This window comes from Myotis yumanensis, unplaced genomic scaffold (genome assembly GCF_028538775.1).
Source record: "Myotis yumanensis isolate MYYU_CA2020_CCGP unplaced genomic scaffold, mMyoYum1.0.hap1 SCAF_1, whole genome shotgun sequence".
Lineage (NCBI taxonomy): Eukaryota > Metazoa > Chordata > Mammalia > Chiroptera > Vespertilionidae > Myotis > Myotis yumanensis.
In genome coordinates this window covers 229,383,238-229,405,284 of record NW_027223752.1, presented here as the reverse complement: position 1 = coordinate 229,405,284, position 22,047 = coordinate 229,383,238, and the positions used below count along the sequence as shown (strand labels likewise).

General features: G+C 40.1%; 1 protein-coding gene across 2 annotated transcripts in view; it reads left to right on the top strand.

Annotated features, from left to right (window-relative positions):
• Positions 1-22,047, top strand: part of SLIT2 (slit guidance ligand 2) — a 355,443-nt gene that overhangs the window by 222,615 nt on the left and 110,781 nt on the right. For both annotated transcript variants that reach the window (XM_070398759.1, XM_070398751.1), the window contains exons 7-9: positions 5,093-5,164; positions 7,927-8,090; positions 10,692-10,830. In XM_070398759.1, coding sequence (XP_070254860.1) covers positions 5,093-5,164; positions 7,927-8,090; positions 10,692-10,830 — 375 coding nt within the window. The remainder of the gene's footprint in view (positions 1-5,092; positions 5,165-7,926; positions 8,091-10,691; positions 10,831-22,047) is intronic.

The following is a 22,047-nucleotide window of genomic DNA, read 5'->3' as shown; positions in this document are numbered from 1 at the left end:
GCAATGGAAAGATATTGTCTCACTGTAAAATGTCCTTTTTGACCAGATAACTTGACATCGTTTTTGTACGGTTCTTTTGAAATTGACATTCTAATTTTAATGAGCGGCCCAATAGGTCCATTCAAGTCTTCACTACTGACTTAGCAAAGCACAACTCACAGATCTGAACTATATGGGCAGACACGACTGACAGAATTGGTTAGAAGCAACTGAATAATCTCTACAGATCCTCGACTGAGTAACCTAATTTAAATTAAATGATTAATTATAATAAAAATAATTTTAATGAAAACTAGAGTTCCTAAAGCAAGGGAAGCCACCTGTCCATTTATGAAATTCTTTTTCCAGTCAAAGAGTCAGCTTTTTATAGCTTTTAAAATATACGTACACATTTCTCCCCCATATAAACTGTTTTTCTATGCTCTCATTTATCCCTGACTCAATTTATGCAGAAATCCAAAATTGAATTAAATGTGAAGAAGTTTTGAATTTTTAGTCCAGCTGGTTAAAGTTATCCAGGAATCACAAAAGCCTCCTGAAAAAAAGTATTCCATTCCTTTATAAATTAAGTTTGAGGAACAGGATGTAATTCTGAAAAAAAAAATGTAATGTTTCGATCAGAATGACTTATTTTAGCAATATTTTCTATATGATTTTTATTTTAATTGTGAATAATTGAATAATAGAGTTTTTAGCTGCATCATGTGATGTTGTTGCTAATTATTTTTAAAGGCTTATGTAAGAATAAGTTCATTGAGGTAAACTATTATAAGAATATATACTGTTCTCTGACCACAGGAGAAGTCATCTTGGTTTTGATTGATAACAGCCTAACTTTTTCTATAGGAAAAATATTCCAAGTGCTAAACATACACAGTGTAGTTATAAGGCCACCTTTTAAATTGTGTTCCAGAGCCAGTTTTAATATACGAAGCTCACTGATGCTAATTCAGAGTCAGAATAATTAGGATACAACTATGGTTTCGTGATACTCATCTGATGTCAGGACTGTAGCCAATGCCAGCAAACTTTGTATGTGAAGAGATTGCCGCAGAAGTTATTTAATTCAGCGGAGCTGATAAAGCCAAACAAATTGACACTAAGTCAGTGCTCCTAACTAGGAAGATGAATGATAGCAATCATTTTGTGGAAATTTTGCTGAGTGTTTTGGACAAATTGAAAATTCCTAATGTACTTTGTTATTAAGAGTTTAAATATTTATTAGATGTGGAGTAATTTATATATAATATATTGAGTATAAGTTGAGTACTCTATAGTGACAGAAAAAATACAAATAATATGTATATTTTAAAATATTTACATATTTACATGGAGAGAGAGAGAGAATATGTGAGAAAGAAAATCTGCTATGTGCCAAGCACTGTGTTTGGCATTAAAATCCCGCTACCAGTTAATACAGTAACTATTAAGTTGCTTATTTGTTGTAAATTAATATAATTGCTTTCAAAAACAGTAAATTCATAAAAACACAATCACCTCATTCATTGTGTGCTGTGTGAGTAAACTATATAAAAAGTGACTTTAAAAAGACCTCCTATCATGACCACATCAGAGAGTAATAAACATTTTATGGTTCATGGAATTAAAATCGAAATCTAACATTGAAAACTCTTTTGGGGACCTAATATGTATGTTTCAAAAAGATACAGATTGGTCTGAGTTTGTTTGCTAAAAAAAATAAATAAATACATAAAATCAGCACAGAAAGTATGCATTTCTTTCAAAAGGATTTAAACATTTATATTGAAATTTTATAAAGTCAAGCACACATTCTTTTATCATATATGTTAATTTTAAAATTTTTATAATTCATATAACCTTTAGAGAAGTTAGTTGATGAATTTAAGGAAAAATTGAATGAAGTACTGAAACCACTGGAATTCATCAAGCCCAAATACCTTGTTAGGTAAAAGAAGTTCGCCTATTATAAACATTTCCTCGGGAGCTTTTTTATGGAGTTCACTTCTAAAGGGTTTCAGAAAGTTTGTTCTCTGTTTCGAGTATTTTTACCAATCATAACTCTTTAGATTAGACCATCTCACTATGTGGGAATAATGAAGGGACGTTAATTTGCACATACATCAATTCAGGCTCCCAATGGTTTAGATTTTTTTAAATTTTAATTCAATGAACCATTTATGAATGTTTGAATATACTGAGGCCAAACAAGAGGAGTGGTGATCCAGGGCCATTGATGAAAATTTGTTAGATTAGGTAGAGAGAGTGAATAAAGCTCAAGACGGGAAAGTTTAGGTAGATGAAAGCAAATAGGCCGTTTATCACCTGTATGTTCATGGCCTTCTTGTGGAATTCTGGTTGGTAAAATATAGAACTTTTTTTCCTAAATATGAAGATACTATCCCAAAAATAACTTTGAAAATTAAATCTAGATCAATGTTTACTTTTTCTTTGGCGGCTAGACTAGAAATGAAATATATCTCTTGAGTTGCTAGTTTTAGGTGTTTTTTTTTTTCTCTATAGAATGCACATAATTTAATTTAATTGAAACACAGTGATTCATATCCATTAAATAGCAAACTCTCTGCCAAATCCTATGCCTGGCACTAAGGGAATAGAAAAAATAAGTCCAGATGTAAGTCCAAACGGGCCTACATAATTAGCAAGACTAACATTTTGTATTTCAACACCAAGATGTCCTTTGTACAAGAATACATTCTCATTACAAAGAGAGAATTTTGAAGTTGAACACAGAAATGGACTTTTGCATGACCACAGCATAAACATATCATCATACCTAATTAATATGTATTTATTATTAACCTTTAAATACAGTTTCTTTGGTCCCACATATTGCTCCATTATCAGGTACCAGTATCAAAATTGCTTTGCCGACATAGATACTGAATAAAAATGCTAAGATAATTTATTTCTTCAGTTGCACTATGCAAACTAACATTTTGAGAGAAGACTTCAAATTGATAGCCACCAGCATCAGCACTAAGTGAAATTCTGTTTTGTGGCATCATAAGAAATTATAGTTTCAAATTAATGTGTCTCTGCTGCTTGAATTACTTTAAAAAATACCTTATCCCCAAGTCACATTTTCGTATGGTGTGTACTCTGCAGAGATTTTCGCTATAGAAAGTCAGCATCAATTTTTAGGGCGGAAAAAGGGGTCATTGGAAAGCAAATCCCTTTGAGAAGTGAAACCTTTTAGTGCAAACATCAGGATATATTTAAATGGCGTTTGAAAAGAAATCTCATTTCACTTGAGTACATGGAAAATGCTACAGGCTTTTAGATAACATGAGCCAACCAATTCAATGCTTTATAGGTCCTGCATAAAGTGGGCTGTTTTTTTTATACCCCCTATGTGACTTAATTCAAATCACTTGGATTAGTTCTTACATCATTCAATACATTGCAAAACTGGAGAGAAAAGAGGGTCAGTGCATGTTCCAGACATGTAACTGCTGTGCCCTACTTTGCTGAGAAGTTTAAGTTAATCCCTCAACCCCCGAGCACCCCGCATCGCACCTTTAACAACTGTAGCCACCAGCTGGCCTAACGTAGCCTCACAACTGTACCTTGTTTCACCCTAGCCGACTTGGCCCATGGACTTTTTGAAATATTTGAGTTGGTTGCCGGTATTTAAAATTAAAAATTAGGAGGATTGATCTAAAAATTTCGAACTCGAGCTTCTCGAGAAAATCAGATTCTTCAGCAGCCTTCCAGTACCACAGAGCAGTAGTCCGTGGGAGCTGGATACTAACTCTACAACAAAGAAGAGCATCGCTAGTTTCCTGGTTCCCAGCTGTGCACTGCTCTCCTTCTCTCTCCCTCATCATATTTTCGCATATCTAGCCTGCTTCTCTCATGTTTGTTCCCTGCCTGGCCTCGGTAGGCAAGTGAATTTGCAACCTCTAATTACAACCCTTCTCCAATATCAAAGGTATCCACCTGGGCTATTGATCCCTTCTTTCTCGCCTCCTTCAGCAGCTTGTCCTGTTTAGTCAACACTGTACTATATGCTAGAATCATGTTCCGTCTCCACACTGTCCTCACACGCTCCTGGAATAACTGTCTTCACATTTTCTTGTCACAACCAGACTTCTCCGAAGAGAGAGAGGGAGAGAAAAGAGAATTCTTTTCTTCATCTTATTAATTCTAAGTTTTTGTAACTTGAGTAATTCATCTCACCAGTTGGCCTATTTGCTATTTTCAGACAGGTTTTATGCCTGCCTGTTTTATTTTTATAATATTCCATATTGCCATAAAAATAAGAGCCATTCAGGAAATATTGGATGAATAAGTGAGGAGACATAGCAGTAGAAATAATAATAACAAACTAACAGTGCTTGTTAGGGGGAAATAGGAAAAATTTGAACCAAGAAAGAATTATGCTTATTTTCACCATATCTCCCATGACCACCCATCTTACTTAGTCTAGTTTCAGGAAACCATGATCATCACCACGTAGCCCTAAAATAAAAGGATGGTATCTGGCTGCAGCTAAAAACTGTTAGAATGTATTAAGCTTTTAATATACTGCTGCAGAATGTCACTTCATCCCCACCCAAAGCAAGTAGCACATATAGATATCATTCTTATTACTCAGATTTCAACAGTGGCTGATGTCTACAGGAAATAATAATCAGCAGGACTGTGTTTCACTCCATGACATTGCTGTGAGATTTCAGTTGGAGCTTTCAAATATGTTCATTTACTCACGGGCACTAATTACACATGACACCTCTCTAAGGAAACGTGACTACTTAATGTTTCCAACTGTGACTGTCTCAGGCTTGTTTGTCATAAACAGACATGCATGCAGGTACAGGTGCATCAAGCAACAGAGAAACAGTAAAGGTACTGTGGCTGATGCCATACGTTTGTAATAAATATTTGCTAAAACTGAATACATAGTGATATGTTAAAATATACAACTTATTTATCATCTTGTTTATAATATAGTACATTCTCGGTGCCATCTCAACCCAGTAGTTGTTTTATATAAACATAATCACTACAAGTTTTCTTTACATTCATATATATAATGATTAGTGCATTTCATATCTGAAGTCTTTAATTATTTTCTTTTATTCTACAGCACTCTCAACAATAACAACATTACCAGACTTTCTGTGGCGAGTTTCAACCACATGCCTAAGCTTAGGACTTTGTAAGTAGTCGCAACATATATAAAGGTCAATCTAATCAATTAGGGATGCCCCCTGAGTACTATTTTTAGTAAGCAAAGAACAAGTAGTTCATTATGGTGTAGACAAGGAAAACACCGGTTTTATTAAAGTTCTAGATATGACATTTGAGCAAATTATTCTGAAAACTTGAAAGCTTTCTTTTAAATGATCTGTGTTCTGGGAAGTTTACTTTGAGTTATTGTGGAGGTCACATTTCATTAAGAAATGGAAGACTCCTTGATTGGTTGTCAGAAATGATAAATGATAAATCTTTATGTTTTTATTACTGTATGTCAAGCAGACCTAATAAAGCTAAAGTAACTCGCCAACATTCTTTGTAACATAAAATTACAGCATCACCTTCTAGTGTTTCTGTAATTAAGGTTGTGTCAGCATTTCTATTTAAAAATATCTTTTCAGGGGTTACAGATGGACATTAAAATATTTTAGGTGAATAAAAAGGTTCTCTAGTAAAGTATTTGCTACAGCTATGTGTGTGTTTTTCTCTTGGAAAAAATTAATCCTTAAAGCCCAGGGTGGGGATATTTATTCAAGCATTTTCAGAGATGAATCTCATTTGAACTCAGTTTCAGAATCACCTTGACCTAAAAAAGCTATATTATATACAATATGTGAGAAATAGCCAGAAACATAACCAAGCATCGGACTTTTGGGGAAAGTATGTGTTCTTAAGTATGTTTTGGAAAAGCCAATATTTTTATTGGCTTTTCAAAATATGTTTTTTTATAACAGCTGGTAACTGGAAACATTATGTTTATTTTCTTTTTTAATAAAAAATCAATTGAGTTGACAGATTTTTAATAATTAGGCAAAATCAATCTTAATTTTTTTCTCACTAAAGTGTATCTCTGTATACAGTGTTCCATCTTTATAATTTTCTTGGAATATGATTTAGCAAAATAAAAGAATTCTGAAAGTATGCACATAGAACTAGATTTCGTTTCCTCGGGGCTATCAGATTGAGATTAATCTGTCCAAATTAACAGCCCAGTTCACTCCAACTGTATTTAATGAAATTGGTTTCTCATTAAATTTAATTTTAAAAAAACACACAATTTGATCGAGCTTTTCTTCTTTGCAAAATAAAGCCACTCAGACCGTAAACTCATCCATCATCTGCATTTTTGATAATGTGCCTCATTTTCTTGTAGAGATCCACCACAGTCCGTCCGTCTTACTAATCAGGCTTTTCCATTTTTATCTTCCTTTCTTGTATCACATGTGCCCATGTAACTGAACCATTGTACTGGGTGTGGTTCCGATGGAAATGCTTAGAGAACGATGATGGGGGATGTGCCACTCTGACTTCCACCAGACTGAGCCAAGGTTTCCCACCTTTCCCACAGTGTAGCTTTTTGCTCTGCGGTCTGCCGTCTAGTTTTCATACAAGGCTCTTCCGAATCTACAAGCTCAAGGAGAATGTAAAAGAGCCATCTAACTTTCAGTTCCCTTGCTTTGCTTGTTTCATTATTCTATATTATCATTGCTACTTAAAAATTCCATTTTTATGGTCCAATTATCTTTCTGGACTGAGTTCCGTTTTAATATCCATTACTGTTATTGGGTTAGAATTGAGCACATCAGCTAAAAAGGGCTAAAATGGTATTACTGTGTCATAGATGATTCTGGGAACGATGCTTTGATTTATAGCTTTGGATGTCCTTTTCTTTAGTTTGAGAAAACATAAAAGCCAGTTTGAAGTCATTTACCTAATTTAGTGGATACATTTGTCTGATGTTTTATTAATGGTGAAGTGCTATTTGCCACTTGGAAGGGATCCACGATCGGGTGTGGATTCCTGCCAGCGCAGAGGGGGCTCACTTAATTCCTTCACTCCCAGCCACTTATGTTTTTTAATTCCAATTTCTACTCTTGGAGGGCAGTCCCCAAGAGCCAAATGCTGCTGATCCCTTTTTCTGATATTATACAAAAAGAAGGAAATCATAATAGGGCCTGAAAAAAGTGTTTTCTATTTTAATCCTTACCCACGGATGTTTATCAATTTTAGAGAGAGGAAGGGAGGGAAGGAATCAGGCAGAGAGAGAGAGAGAGAGAGAGAAACATCGATATGAAAGAGAAAAGAGAAACGTCCATCAGGTGCCTCCCATATGCACCCTGACCAGGATCAAATCTGCCACCTTTCCGTGTAGGGAACGATGCTCCAACCAACTGAGCCACCTGCCCAGGGTGGAAGAAGTGTTTTATGTTGAGTTATTATTCTTTCTTATCAAGCAAAAATGAAAGTGACCTCCTAAAAAAGATTTTGCAAGCAGTTCCCGCAGAGACTAACTAATAATTCAAACTGGGAGCCACGAGTTTTATTAGCGTGCCTCCTAGCCCTACCTACCTGCTGCCTTACCTGCCCGTTCCCAGCACCAATCCGCTATCGGTATGTCGGCACTGCAGAGCGATTTGCCTTGGATTTGTCTCTCTTCACCGTTTTGAATGAACCTAGGCAAAAGATTCTCACGGTCATGTTCCAGTTTCCACATATTTACTTAGCTCGCAGGTGAAAGAAGAGAGACTCGATGCTGTGGTTGGGAACCAGCTACATTTTTAGACAAGTAATTTGATTGCAAGTTGCTAAGCTTTATCTAATTCTATGTTAAGAAACAAAGCTATATATTATTACTAAAGATTTTTCCAAGTTTTGAAATAACTATTTCTGTTTTGTTTTGTGTGTGTGTGTGTGTGTGCTTTAAACCTCTTGCTCGCCATTTAGTCGACTGCATTCCAACAACCTGTACTGTGACTGCCACCTGGCCTGGCTCTCGGACTGGCTGCGGCAGAGGCCTCGCGTGGGCCTCTACACTCAGTGCATGGGCCCCTCCCACCTGAGGGGCCATAATGTAGCCGAGGTTCAGAAGCGAGAATTTGTCTGCAGTGGTAAGGGAGAAAGCGCCTTTATGTGGTCTTCTTGTATGCTGTATTCAAGGACACTGTGAAAAATGCGTGCTCTCAGGGTTTCGTGTTGCTCACTAATGTGTGCAATTGTGTGCTAATCACTCTATGGAAATCCTCTGTTTTAGTGGTGATAATAATATGCTCTAAGACGTCAGTGCACGCTTTATAATTACTGATTACTTGTACCTAGGGAATGGTGAAAGACTTTTTCAGCTTTCACTCCAGGGGAAATATAGGAAATCCCTAGATTTTAGTTCTCTTTGCTGCTCGTTATTTTCCCTTTAAGGAATCATTTATATCTACTTTTATGTTAACAACTGGAAATATGATTAATTAACCCTGGATCTCTGCTGGGAAATTCAAAAAAATAACTATAGTTGCAGAGTGACAAAATGCTTTCTGTGTATACATATATAGAAGGGGTTGAGGTCTACTTAAAAGAGGTAAATGCCTAGCTTTAGTAACAAAAATCTGAAAACAAAAATAAGACATGGGTGATATAAAATATCAGTAGGTGACATTTACTTAGTTCTTTCTCTCTGCTTAAACACTAATCTAAGTATTTCACATTTAGTCACCTCATTTTGCCTCCCTCATAACAGTTGTAGGGCAATGTAATATCTATATTAGACGTTAAATTACTGAGAAAAATATACTAAATAACCTTGTTCACAGTTATATAGTTTAAACCAAGGATCTCAACCTAGGCAGTCTGATACCCAATCCATGGATAGATACATAGGTAGATAGATATTTATATGTATTTATAAAATTATATGTTAATACAGGGTGGGGCAAAAGTAGGTTTACAGTTGTGAGTATGCAAAACAGAGTTTATTCTTGTATTAGTATTTATTAATTATTGTATTATTTTCCATACAAAAACTGTAAACTTATTTCTGCCCCAATTTATATTTTATTGATCCATATTAACATATAATTTCCTTTATAAATATAGGGTTGATTCTCCTTTAGAACTGACTGTTCAACAAACAATAAGAGGCATAAATGGTTGCCAGTTTCTTAAAGGAATGAGAAGAGGTGCCAATATAGGATTCTAAGTTATTGTTACCTTTTAGTCCTCTTTATGTACTTTCCCACACTTTTTATAACCCACACAAAATTTTCTTGTGATGTCATGAAATATGCTCAATAGGCCTGGTTGAATTTTTTAAAAAATTAGATAATGAAATGACTCACAATTTGTCACTAACCACTTTTTCTCTCTTCACTTCCCTTCTCCCTTCCCCTCCCCCCGTTTTCTAGATGAGGAAGAAGGCAAGTTCACGTTTCTTTTTTAGACTGAGAGTGTGTTTGTGGAGTCTGAGAGCTTGTTGGGAGGGACAGGGTTAGCAATAGCCTGCTACCACTGCCTGGCATATCCCCACCACGCGGGTGCTCTCCCTGCAGGCCTGAGAGGGTTGTCCCTGCTGCAGGGCCAATGTGTGCACCTGCCCATTTGCTAAAATACTGCTGACACTGTTGTGCATCCTTCAAACAGTAAAATCTCATTTCAAAATATTTTTGTTTTCAAATAAGAGTAGTTAAATTATATTCCTGCGGGAAACTACTTAGGCCACAGAAAGCCAAAAAATAAAGCATGTCAATTAACAATGTCAGAGTGACATGTTACAAATTATTATAATAGCTCCAAAGAAAATGGTCATTTTGAACCTATTCAGACATTAAACTAAGCATGATCTAGTTTCCCCCCACATTTATGGCCACGTGATTACTTATTTAAAATGAACAGCTACGTCTACCAGGAGGGACATTTTTATTTTTGAGGTAAAGTAAGTTAAGCTGTATAAGTTTAGTAAAGACCAAGCTCTATTTAAGCTTATTAGAAAATGAAATATAGACTAGTCTGAAGTTGCTGTATTTTTGGAACACAGAATAGTTTTGAATAGAATTTTACTTTTGGTATCTGAATTTAGACTTTCTCACTATGATTTCAAGTCTTACACTTATAATTGGTACTAGAGGCCCAGTGCACAAAATTCATGCACTCGGGGGGATCCTTCAGCCTGACCTGTGCCCTCTCACAGTCCGGGAGCCCTCGGGGGATGTCTGACTGATGGCTTAGGCCTGCTCTCTGTGGGGGAGTGGGCCTAAGCCATCAGTTAGACATCCTTAGCGCTGCCGCCAAGGCAGGAAAGTCTCCCACCACTGCCGCTGTGCTCACCAGCCATGAGCCCGGGTTCTGGATGAGTGGTGCTTCCCCTGTGGGAGCGCACTGACCACCAGGGGACAGCTCCTGCATTGAGCGTCTGCCCCCTGGTGGTCAGTGCACATCATAGCGACCAGTCGTTCCACCTTTTGGTCGATTTGCATATTAGTCTTTTATTATATAAGATAATTCCTTTTAAAAATCTCATTTGCTTCATCTGGATATTGACCCCAAAATTATATAAATCCATGCTTCCTAAAGTATATTTTGGAAATAAAAGACCAGGTATATAGAGAAATGTTTTTGACATGCTTTGTTTGTTATTTGAGATAGCTTGCATGCCTCACAATTATGACTTTCAGGAGGAAGAATATACTTGCTGTTTATGTTTGTTTTTTTTTTGTTTTTTTTAGGTCACCAGTCATTTATGGCTCCTTCTTGCAGCGTCCTGCACTGTCCAGCCGCTTGCACCTGTAGCAACAATATCGTAGACTGCCGTGGGAAAGGTCTCGCAGAGATCCCCACAAATCTGCCTGAGACCATCACAGAAATGTACGTGTCCTGAACCCCCCTCGCACCCCTCCTCCTTCCCAGGGATCCAGACCCTGACTTTCCTTAGGAGAGTCTGGGTTTATCAAAGGCAGATCTGATCAATTAGCTTAGACAAATGTTCCTTTCAGAATGGTATTGACCCTCACTCTGTTTAATTAAGTATCTTGTCGAAGTGGCTAAGATTTGTCTTTTTTAAGCACAGGGAGAAAGAAAAGGAATGCATGTTAAGGAGAAATAGTACGTTTCCTTCCCTTGAGAAGGGGGTTATTGGGCTATTTAGGGACGATAATCAGGACTTTACTAGTCTGACTGTGTGGGTCTTCCCCAGTTCGTTTCAAGGAAATAAGGCAGCTGGGGTAATAAATCATAGAAACAGGATGGCTAGACGGTGTTTGGCCTCCTCAAGAGCTCACATTTTAAAAAGCAGTTTAGCTGTTGTGTGTGAACTATTGTATAATCCGCCACAAAGTATAAAAAAGGGTAATAATATAAGTCAAAAAGATAAGATACTTAAATTCATGAGCATTTGAGCCTACTTGGGTTGATGTTAAAGCCATTAGAAGTCAAATCCCCTTGACAAAGTGGTTCATACCTGTCTGTACGCAGCTGCAGTGAGCATTTGTCCCTGCCAAACCAAGGTCATGTGCAGGAAACAAGGCCATGTGTGATGTCAGAGGGACCCCTTTAACCAGCTTGAGCATTAAACATTAGGGAAAATCTTTACCTCGGTATTCACTCACTGAGAAAGCACCTCTTATCCACCTAGGTGCCATATTATTGTTTTAGAAGCCAGTTCTAAATTTTAACTAAACAAATAGCACTGGGCATTTTTGGTTGAAATAATAATGTAGGACCACTTCTTGTGATAAATCTACATTGTAGGCACAAAGAGATCAAGTTATTTTCAAAAACTATTATTTCATTTTTATTTTTTAATAATTTATTGGGCTAACATTAATTAATAATGTTATATAAATCTTAGGTGGACAACTTTATAATAAAACATCTATATTCTCTATCGTGTTTTCACCACCAGATGTCTAGACTCCTTCCTTTTTTTTCTTTTGTTTTTTTTTGCCAATTCACTGTTCTAATTTATTTATGTGAGAGTAACATTAGTTCCCAAGACCCATTGTCACTATTTTAAAGTATCTAGTGTGTGCTTAAACATGTGCTTACAGCTTTGCTGTCTTAGACAGGGTCCTCTGAGGAACTCTAGAATTTATGGCCATTTGACCCAGACATGGATAATGAAGGCACATAGTATTCCTATCCTATTTCTGATTGATGGGACACTGCCTTGCATAGAAGACACGTGCTTAGTATTTTTTAGCTGAATCTGGGAAGGAGAAAAATATATGGTTTTAGAAGAGATGGGTGACATCAGACAAAAGAGAAACAGCAGGAGCCTAGGGCAGCGATGGCAGCAAGTTATGTTTTAGAGATTGTACCTTTGAGACGAATGGGAGTACGAGGTGCATGCCAAGGCACAATAGACAATAAACCCAAAAAAGGATATCTCTCTGTATACTTTCCAAGCCACCGGGTACTGAAGGACTTTCATCTTAGAAGATGTAATATATGATGAAGTAGAGAGTAGTTTTAGAACAGGGAATAGTACACATATATTCATCTATCCAGGCATGAGCATTTATTTATTTGCTTATGTGTTTACATATTTACTAGAGGCCCGGTGCACAAAAATTTGGGCACTCGGGAGGGGTCCCTCAGCCCAGCCTGCACCCTCTCTCACTCTGGGACCCCTCTGGGGATGACCACTTGCTGGCTTAGGCGCGCTTCCCAGGAGATTGGGCCTAAGCTGGCAGTCAGACATCCCTCTGGCAGCCCGGGAGCCCTCGGACAGCTTATGTCCACTTGCCAGCAGGGAGCAGGCCTAAGCGACAGTCGAACATCCTTAGCGCTGCTGAGGAGGCAGGAGAGGCTCCCACCACCACCGCTGTACTGGCAGCCGTCAGCCTGGCTTGTGGCTGAGCAGAGCTCCCCCTGTGGGAGCGCACTCACCACCAGGGGGCAGCTCCTGCATTGAGCATCTGACCCCTGGTGGTCAGTGTGTGTCATAGTGACCAGTCATTCTCAGTCGTCCTGTTGTTAGGGTCAATTTGCATATTACCCTTTTATTATATAGGATAGAGGCCTAATGCATGGGTGGGGCCGGCTGGTTTGCCCTGAAAGGTGTCCCAGATCAGGGTGGGGGTCCCGCTGGGGTGCCTGGCCAGCCTGGGTGAGGGGCGGATGGCTGTTTGCAGGCTGGCCACGGCCCCGAGCCACCCAAGCTCCCAGTGGAGGCTGGCTGGAAGCAGGTATCTGGGATTTATTTAGCTTCTATAATTGAAAATTTGTTGCCTTAAGCAGAGGCCACAGCCGGCCAGGGCAGGCGGGAAGCTTGGCTTCCTCCATCGCCGGGGCAACCAAGCTTCCTGCTTGCTCCAGCTCCGTGGCTGCTGGCCGCCATCTTGGTTGGGTTAATTTGCATATAGTTGCTCTGATTGGCTGGTGGGCGTGGCTTGGGGCATAGGAGAGGTGCGGTTAATTTGCATGTTTCTCTTTTATTAGATTAGACTAGAGGCCCGGTGCACAAAAATTTGTGCACTGTGGAGGGGAGGTCCCCCAGCCCGGCCTGTGCCCTCTCGCAGTCTGGGACCCCTCAGGAGATAACGACCTGCTGGCTTAGGCCTGCTCCCGGGTGGCAGAGGGCACGCCCAATCCCTAGGTGCAGCCCCTGATCAGGCTCAGAGCAGGGCCTATTGGGGAGTTGGGGCGCCGCCCCGTCATGCACAGAGCAGGGCGGATCGGGAGGTTGCGATGCCACCCTCAGTCACGCTCAGAGTAGGGCCGATTGGGGGGTTGGAGCACCGCCCCCTGTCACACTCAAGGCAGGGTCGATGGGGAGGTTGCGGCGCCACCCCCTGTCACGCACAGAGCAGGGCCGATCAGGGGATTGGGGTGCTGCCCCCTGTCACTCACAGAGCAGGGCAATCAGGGGGTTAGGGCACTGCCCCCTGTCACTCACAGAGCAGGGCCCATCAGGGGGTTGGGGCACTGCCCCCTGTCACTCACAGAGCAGGGCCCATCAGGAGGGTTGGGGCTCCGTACCCTGTCACACACAGAGCAGGGTCGATCAGGGGTTTGGGGAGCTCCCCCCTGTCATGCACAGAGCAGGGCCCATCAGGGGGTTGAGGAGCTCCCCCCTGTCATGCACAGAGCAGGGCCGATCAGGGGGTTGAGGAGCTCCCCCCTGTCACTCACAGAGTAGGGTCGATAGGGGCGTTGGGGCACCGCCCCCGGTCACACAGAGAGCAGGGTAGATCAGGGGGTTGGAACGCTGCACCCTGTCACACTCAGGGCAGGACAAATGGGGAGGTTATGGCTCTACCCTGTCACACACAGAGCAAGGCCCGTGGAGGGGGGTTGGGGCGCCACCCTCTATCACCCACAGAGCAGGGCCGATCAGGGGGTTGGGGCGCCGCCACTGTCACACTCAGGGCAGGGCCAATGGAGAGGTTATGGCTCTACCCTGTCACACAGAGCAGGGCCCGTAGCGGGGAGGGGGGGGTTGGGGCGCCGCACCCTGTCACACACAGAGCCGCAGGGTGATCAGGGGATTGGGGAGCTCCCCCCTATCAGGCACAGAGCAGGGCTGATCAGGGGGTTGGGGCGCTTTCCCCTGTCATGAACAGAGCAGGGCGATCAGGGGGTTTGGGCGCTGCCCCCTGTCACGCTGATCCCGGTGCCGGGAGGCCTTGCTGCTCCACTGATCCCAGTGCCGGGAGGCATATTACCCTTTTACTATATAGGATAGAGGCCTGGTGCATGGGTGGGGGCTGGCTGGTTTGCCCTGAAGGGTGTCCTGGATCAGGGTGGGGGTCCCCACTGGGGTGCCTGGCCAGTCTGGGTGAGGGGCTGAGGGCCGTTTTCAGGCTGGCGGGTGACTGAAGCTCCCTATTGCTCCTTTTTTCTCTTTTTCTTTTTTTTTTTTCTATTCTGGGCCAGCTTTAGCTCTGAGGCCTCGCTGCTGAAAGCAGGTTTCTGGCCTTTACCTTCTGTATTTGATACAATATTGCGGTCCAGCTGGCTGAAGCCTGGCTGACTGAAAGCCAGTTTCTAGGGTTTTGTTTAGCTTCTATATTTGCAACATAGTTGCTTAGATTTGCAGCTGAGAGGCCAGCAAGTCAGGCAGGGAATGTTGGAGTCCGCAGTCACTGGAGCAAGCAAGCCTCCCTGTTCACTTCAGTGCATGGCTGCCGGCCGCCATCTTGGCTGACAGTTAATTTGCATAAGGATATGCTGATTACCAATGGGAAGGGTAGCAGTCGTACGCTCATTACCATGTTTCTCTTTTATTAGTGTAGATTTGATTTCAGAGAGGAGGAGAGGGAGAGAGAGATAGAAACATCAATGATGAGAGAGAATCATTCGTCAGCTGCCTCCTGCACTCCTCCTACTGGGGCTGGAGCCAGAAACCTGAGCATGTGCCCTGAATGGGAATTGAACCTTGACAGGTTCATAGGTCAATACTCAACCAGAGGCACACCAGCCGGTCCAGGCCTGAGCATTATTAAATAAACACTATATAAAGGCAGCATGAATTATCCAGAGACCTTTCCACAAGTGACTAACACATTTGACATCCAAAATAAAAGCTATGAAATGAGGTACAAAATAGTAACTCTGAGAAAGGAATAAATAAAGTCAAAGGTATTTATTGCAGAGTGGATAAATTGGGGTATACAGTGTGAACCAGAGTTAGAAAGTTTTAGTTAGGACCATGGGTCTACCCACTGTTCACTATCTGTGACACCGTGGGCAATTACTTCTCATCCACGAGACTGTCTCCACATCTGAAAGCTGAGGGTTATTGTGTGTTTGAGATGGAGTAATTTTAACATGTAGAGCTTTATGTGTTTAGCATAAAGCAGCTGTTCTCAACCTGTGGGTCGCGACCCCTTTGGGGGTTGAACGACCCTTTCACGGGGGTCGCCTAAGACCATCGGAAAACACATATATAATTACATATTGTTTTTGTGATTAATCACTATGCTTTAATTATGTTCAATTTGTAGCAATGAAATTGGGGGTCACCACAATATGAGGAACTGTATTAAAGTGTCTCGGCATTAGGAAGGTTGAGAACCACTGGCATAGTAATCATTCAATAAATGATGCCTTGATCATTGAAGCCTTTATATAGGAGGTAGCCTGTGAGGTAGGCCTTGAAGAATAGATAGTGAATAGAAATGCAGAGACGAGAAAGACTTTCTATCTTAATTGAACATCGTAAGCAAAGGCAATAGGAACAATAATACAAGACACTACAAAGCTCACTTTGGTATGTGAAACTTGAGAGAGCAGGAAAATAAAGTGAGAAATCTTGTTTGGAACCAATTCATGGAGGGCCTTGGATAGTATAAAGATCTTTGTCTTTATTTGGAATGCAGCTGGATACAGGAGTTTTCATCTGAATCTTCAATATTAATCTATTGGACAGCTTATGCAGTGGTTGGCAAAAGGAGAGAATACCAGGCCTGAGGCCTCTAGGAGGCTATGATGTTGATTGAGGGGCAATGTCATGAGAGCAGGAGCTAATAAGTAGCTGTCGGAATGATGATGTGGAAGCAGATATGATAGCTAATAGAGAAGTAGACTTAAGGGAATTTGAAATTTGATGAGATGAGAGAACAATGGAGAAAAATGAACCAAAGATGATGCCAGAGTGTAAAGTATGAGGACTGGGAGATTGTGGTCATATCGTGTGTAAGAAGCTGAGGAACCCAACCAAGACTGGCAAGGAAAAGGGTGATGAGAAAAATTTGTGAAATGTCTAGGTCCCAGCGAGAGATTTGGAGGCACTAAAGTCAAACAGGCTGTAAGTAAGGAAAGACTGAAAGTAACACGAGACATTTCAAATGGTTTATCTCATGTAGTCTCCTTTTTTTCTATTCTGCATGCTCTATAGATTTTGTATAATGGTGGAATTTAGTAACATAAAAGTTATACAAAATAATATGTCCCATTGGTTTTGCCCATATTGGGGAGGTGGTGTATTCGGTAAAGCTAGAATAAATTAAATTTATAAGTTGAGATGACAATATATGTGAAGCTTTAGGTGAATTTTACTTCTCTGGTTATTACATTATCAGCTTTATCAGTAGAGCAGCTGATAATAAATCATATTGATCTTCAACTCAAACAAAGTACCGCCATTACCATCAGTTATATTGGCATACCTTACCAGCTTAGTAACTTACTTCTTTTATTACACTTGTTTTTTATTAGAATAAAGGACATCAGTAAGATTCAGAAAATGTGAAAATAAAGATATACATCTTTAAAATTTTTTTATAGATTTCACGTTTTTAATATATAAGGAACTGAACCTTATAAACACCCATATTTTTCAAATACCTTTTAAATCTGGATTTTACCATGAAGTGTTAGTAGAACTTCTTTATTGGAGGTTATTATATATTTCACTCGATAATTTTGAGTTGATTTCCTATGTGGTATGTCCTGATTCCTGAAACTATCTCATAATATAATTCTGACCAAAAGAAAGTATGTATGTGCTCTGTGTTGGAGTAATCAAGTGCCAAAAAAACCTTGACCATCTTTTTTTTTTTTTAATTCTATTTTGTGCTTGCTCCTATAATTAAAGTTAGAATTGAAATAACTTGGAGAAGGAAGGATAGAAAGAGTCTAACATTTGTCCAATACCTGCAATGTTGGGTATTATACCCACGTTATATCATTTGATCTTCTCATTGACCCTTGTGGGGTGTATTTGGAAAAACTAGTGCAGAGGCAAATGTTAGGTAAAGATTGGAGGTTTCCTCCCAGAGGCCTCATTATCCTGATGATTTTACTGTGACCCAGGTTCTGTCCTCCCCTTTGCAGGTTAGAAATCAAATTTGACTGCACCTACTCATTACATGTTGTAATTATATGTATATTTGTGCATTTGTTCCTTTTCCCTACTAAAGTCGAGGTTCTAAAACAGGAACTGATTCTGGTCTAATCACCATTGAATGCCCAGCAACAAAGCTAGCACCCAGCACATAATAGGCACTTGATAGGTATAAGTTAAATATTTATTAAATTGATGGATAATTTAAAAATTAAGGAAGGTGGGCATGACTCAGCCTGTTGAGACAGTGTACAGGGCAATCATTGAAAACATCAGGAGAGACTAACTGATTACTCAGAAAAACAGGACATTAAGAACTTTAAGAAACTTAACACGTCAAAAGAACATGAAAGAGGCATAAAGAAGACATGCAGGTACAGGAATGCTTGCAAAACTGAGGGCTGTCTCAAATTGTCTCATGCCTGGAACTACTGTAATGTCATTGTCTTGTTCTGTGTTAAACATTCTCCCTCCCCCTGGCTTTCATCTGCACAGAACTCCTATTTCTTTAACTTGACATTTTGAATCATGTCACACTATTCTATTAGACTGCAAGCTTCAGGGGGCAGGATCATGTTTCTTTCCTCACCATTTCTGCCCCAACACTTAGCATAGTGTGGGTGGGGAGGACAGTGCTGGGGATCACAGCAGGATATGCCCCAAGCCCCCATATGACAAAGGGATTTAGATTAATGAAGATGGGGGGTGGAATAGAATGTGTAATATACGGTGAAATTAAGTTTAAAAGAAAGAAGCTGTTGCTAGTACTTTGCTATGCTGATCTCTGCTTGTTGAAACCTTGTTTTCATTCAGATGGAAGGCCAGAGGCAAGCCTGTATATGAACTGGCCCATGGCAACAAATCGTTAGTAGCAAATTGATTCTGTGTATATCAAATCCTCAGAATTAATTTCTTAAATCACATTTCGAGGTATAAAATTACAAATACAATGTGATGGATGGCTATAAAGTAGACATTTAGTCCTCTTCAATCCAGTTATAGATTTTCTGTGGCATGTCACCTGTTCAAAGCATTATACAGAAAGTCCATACATCATGGAGAATAGTTAGTAAGAACATACATTGTAACAATTTAGAATGTCTCTGTGACTCTTAATATCTACTGGTTTTACTCTTGGTTGCCTTTTTTAGGGCTCAAAACCTGGGAGCCCTACAAATCTGTGTTGCTGCTGCTGTTGTTTGTTTGAGAGAAGATGGTCAGGGAAAAGTTTAAATCATGGGAAGGGGAGGGGTGTAGCAATGTTGTCAGAACACTAAGTGTTGTTTCAACATTTTCTAAGATGGATTGCAAATTCTCAGAGACTAGAACTGTTTCCAGACATGCTATTCAAATAGATACGATGGGAACTCACTTTCCTGTGTACACTCACTGGACTGCTCTTACTCCGTCAGTGATAAAAACGGCTGAAAAGGAGTCACAGTGATGGAGCGGATATGAGTGAGGTTTGGGAGTCCTTCTGTTCTTTTAGTCTCTTCTGGACCGCTGGCATGCATACGTATAAAGAAGTGGAAATAAGAATAATTCATGAATGCTATATCTGATTACAGCCTCCATTTGTGATACTAAGTATAACTTTAAAAACATACATTTGTTCCTCCTCTTTTTTTTTTTTTGTTTAGACACACTTACCATATATTTTTAACAGATTTTGCATGCTATTGCTGCCCTGGCTCCTTCCAAAATTTTGAACCCTTAACTCTTTTAAATTCTACATACTAAAAAAATACATATGGATATTTGTAATCCCTTTCACCCTTTTCACCCTTCCCCCCTGAGTGCCGACTCTGAATTCAGCAATACTCAGTGCCAGCCTTCAAAATGTTTACCCTGCAGAGAATTGAAGTTTTAGACAAATAGAAGTGTTTAAATTATATGATAATTCATACAATGCATGTGCACGGGGAACACAGAGAAAGGAGCCCCTTGGTTTGCCTGGGAGAAATCAAGGAATCTTCAAGTCTGAAACAGAGAAATTGAGGGCTTTTTAGACAGGAAAGAACATGTGCAAAATCCCAGTCAAGTGAGAGGAGTATATCTTTGAGAAATTAAGAGTTTTAAGATGCTAGGACATAAAGCAGAAGTCTAATCTTGCAGGATTGCCTTGGATGACAATGATACAAGAAAGTGTGGAGCAGGGTAATAGCATGGTTAGATGTGTTAGAAAAATCTCCAAACGTGGAGTGGAGGGTGGCTTGGAGGGAAGGAGCCCAGTGATAATGAGATAGCGACAGCCTGTCTATGTCATGGTGAAGGCCGCGTAGCAGCAGGCAGTGACGGGAGGAGACGCCAAGAAGTAGCCCTTGTGCTATAGGGTAGTTTCTTAAAATCATCTACAGGAAAAAGTGGGTACCATCAGATGTGAAATAAGACCTGGGTAGACTTCAGCATAAAAGTAAAGGCAGCTGAGGTATAGTCAGAGTATTATTCATTCTCAGACTAATGAAAGAGTCTTTTTTTTTTTAGGAATTAAATTCTAATTTATATTTATATAATCAGCTGGAAAGATGAAGTTGAAAATTTATGTAGTTCAAATTCCACTAGTGATCACGGTGCTGTCTAACTTTAGGGGAAAAATAATGGATAACTTGGCTAATAACTCAGGGTGGGGGAGAGTGCAAATTGCTACCCATTCATCAAGTAATACTATCAAATAAGCGATGTATAAAGATAATTTGCATAATATTTTTAAAACTAAAATCACATGGGGGACTTTGTTCAGTGCCTAATTCATGGTAAGTGTTCACGAGCTTTTAGTTATTCTTTTAAATTAAATATATTTTTATCGAGTTCAGAGAGAGGAAGGGAGAAGGAGAGAGAGATTGAAATATCAATAATGAGAGAGAATCATTGATCAGATGCCTCCTGCACCCCTGTACTGGGGATTGAGCCTGTGCCCTTGACCAGAATCGAACCTGGGACCCTTCACTCCACAGGCCAACACTCTATCCACTGAGCCAAACCGGCTAGGGCAGGTTTTAGTTATCAATGAAAAACAAAGCAACAGACATTCTGTTTTTCTTTGCGGGATTGCTAAAGAAAAATCACACATGAAAACATAGTGTTACTGGCATTATGTATCTATACTCTGTCCCCCTGAAATTAATGAGCCATATGCCTCTACATTTCTCTCTAAACCTAAATCAGGTGATGTGTGCATTGAGTGTCCCTGTGTGTTTGAATGTGCATCCATAGGAATGCATGCATGAACATGTTAACACTCGAAGGGTCACTGCCTGAAATATGAGGCCAGTAGGAACAAACACTCATTTTTGTCTTGCTTTACAGGCCCAAAGGCCAAGTGGAAAAAAGAGTTAATTCTACTATGAAAACATCAATTGAGTTTACACTCAGGGGAATGTACCCTAGAATGATGTCACGAGAAATAAAATAAGATTAAGGAAATGGACAATTTTCAGCAATAAGTCATGCCAAGCAAGGAAGGGGTGGCTGATTATTAGTGTGGGCACAGTCCTAATGCAAAAACGTTAGTATATGCAAAGTCGGTCCCTCTAGGGGCCAATATTCTTTCAGCTGCTGAAATATTTATTAAACTTACAAAGTTCTGGAGACTGCAATTACATAACAGAAATAATATTCGGGTCTAAAAGAATCCTGGGCCATTTCCTGTGGGGACAAATGAAGGATTTCAATGGCATTTACTGCGCACATTAGAAGTAACATTCCAGAAATAGAAAGTCCCCACTTTAGAAATATTATGTAAGAGGCAGGAGAATCCCTAACCTCAAAGAAACATCCCTGCTTCCTCCTTTTCAAAAGCCGGCTGATGTTCCTTAGGCTGAGGAGGTTTGGCCACACTGGGAAGTCCCAGTTTCAGAAGCTGGAGTCATTCCACACCCCCTTTCACCCCATCAAATCTATATTCTGTGCTCTGGCAGCTGCTTTTGCCATTTACATTAAAAGCAGATGGGGAAATTGCAAAGAACTGTCAGTTTTATTGCCATGCATAATCGGCATCTGGGCTGTGTATGTTACAGATACCATCAATCCAATCTCATACTTTACTGGTGCTGTAAAAACTTTTTGAGGTTTTTTAAAATATGTTTTTCTTTATTTCAGAGAGAGGAAAGGAGAGGGAGAGATAGAATCATCAATGATGAGAGAGAATCATTGATCAGTTGCCTCCTGCACAACCTCTTCTGGGGATTGAGCCAGAAACACAGGCATGTGCCTTGACTGGGAATCGAACTTGGAGCCACATTGGCCAGTCAAAACTATTTTAGTTTCTAAGCCACATGTTAAACATGTTTATCATG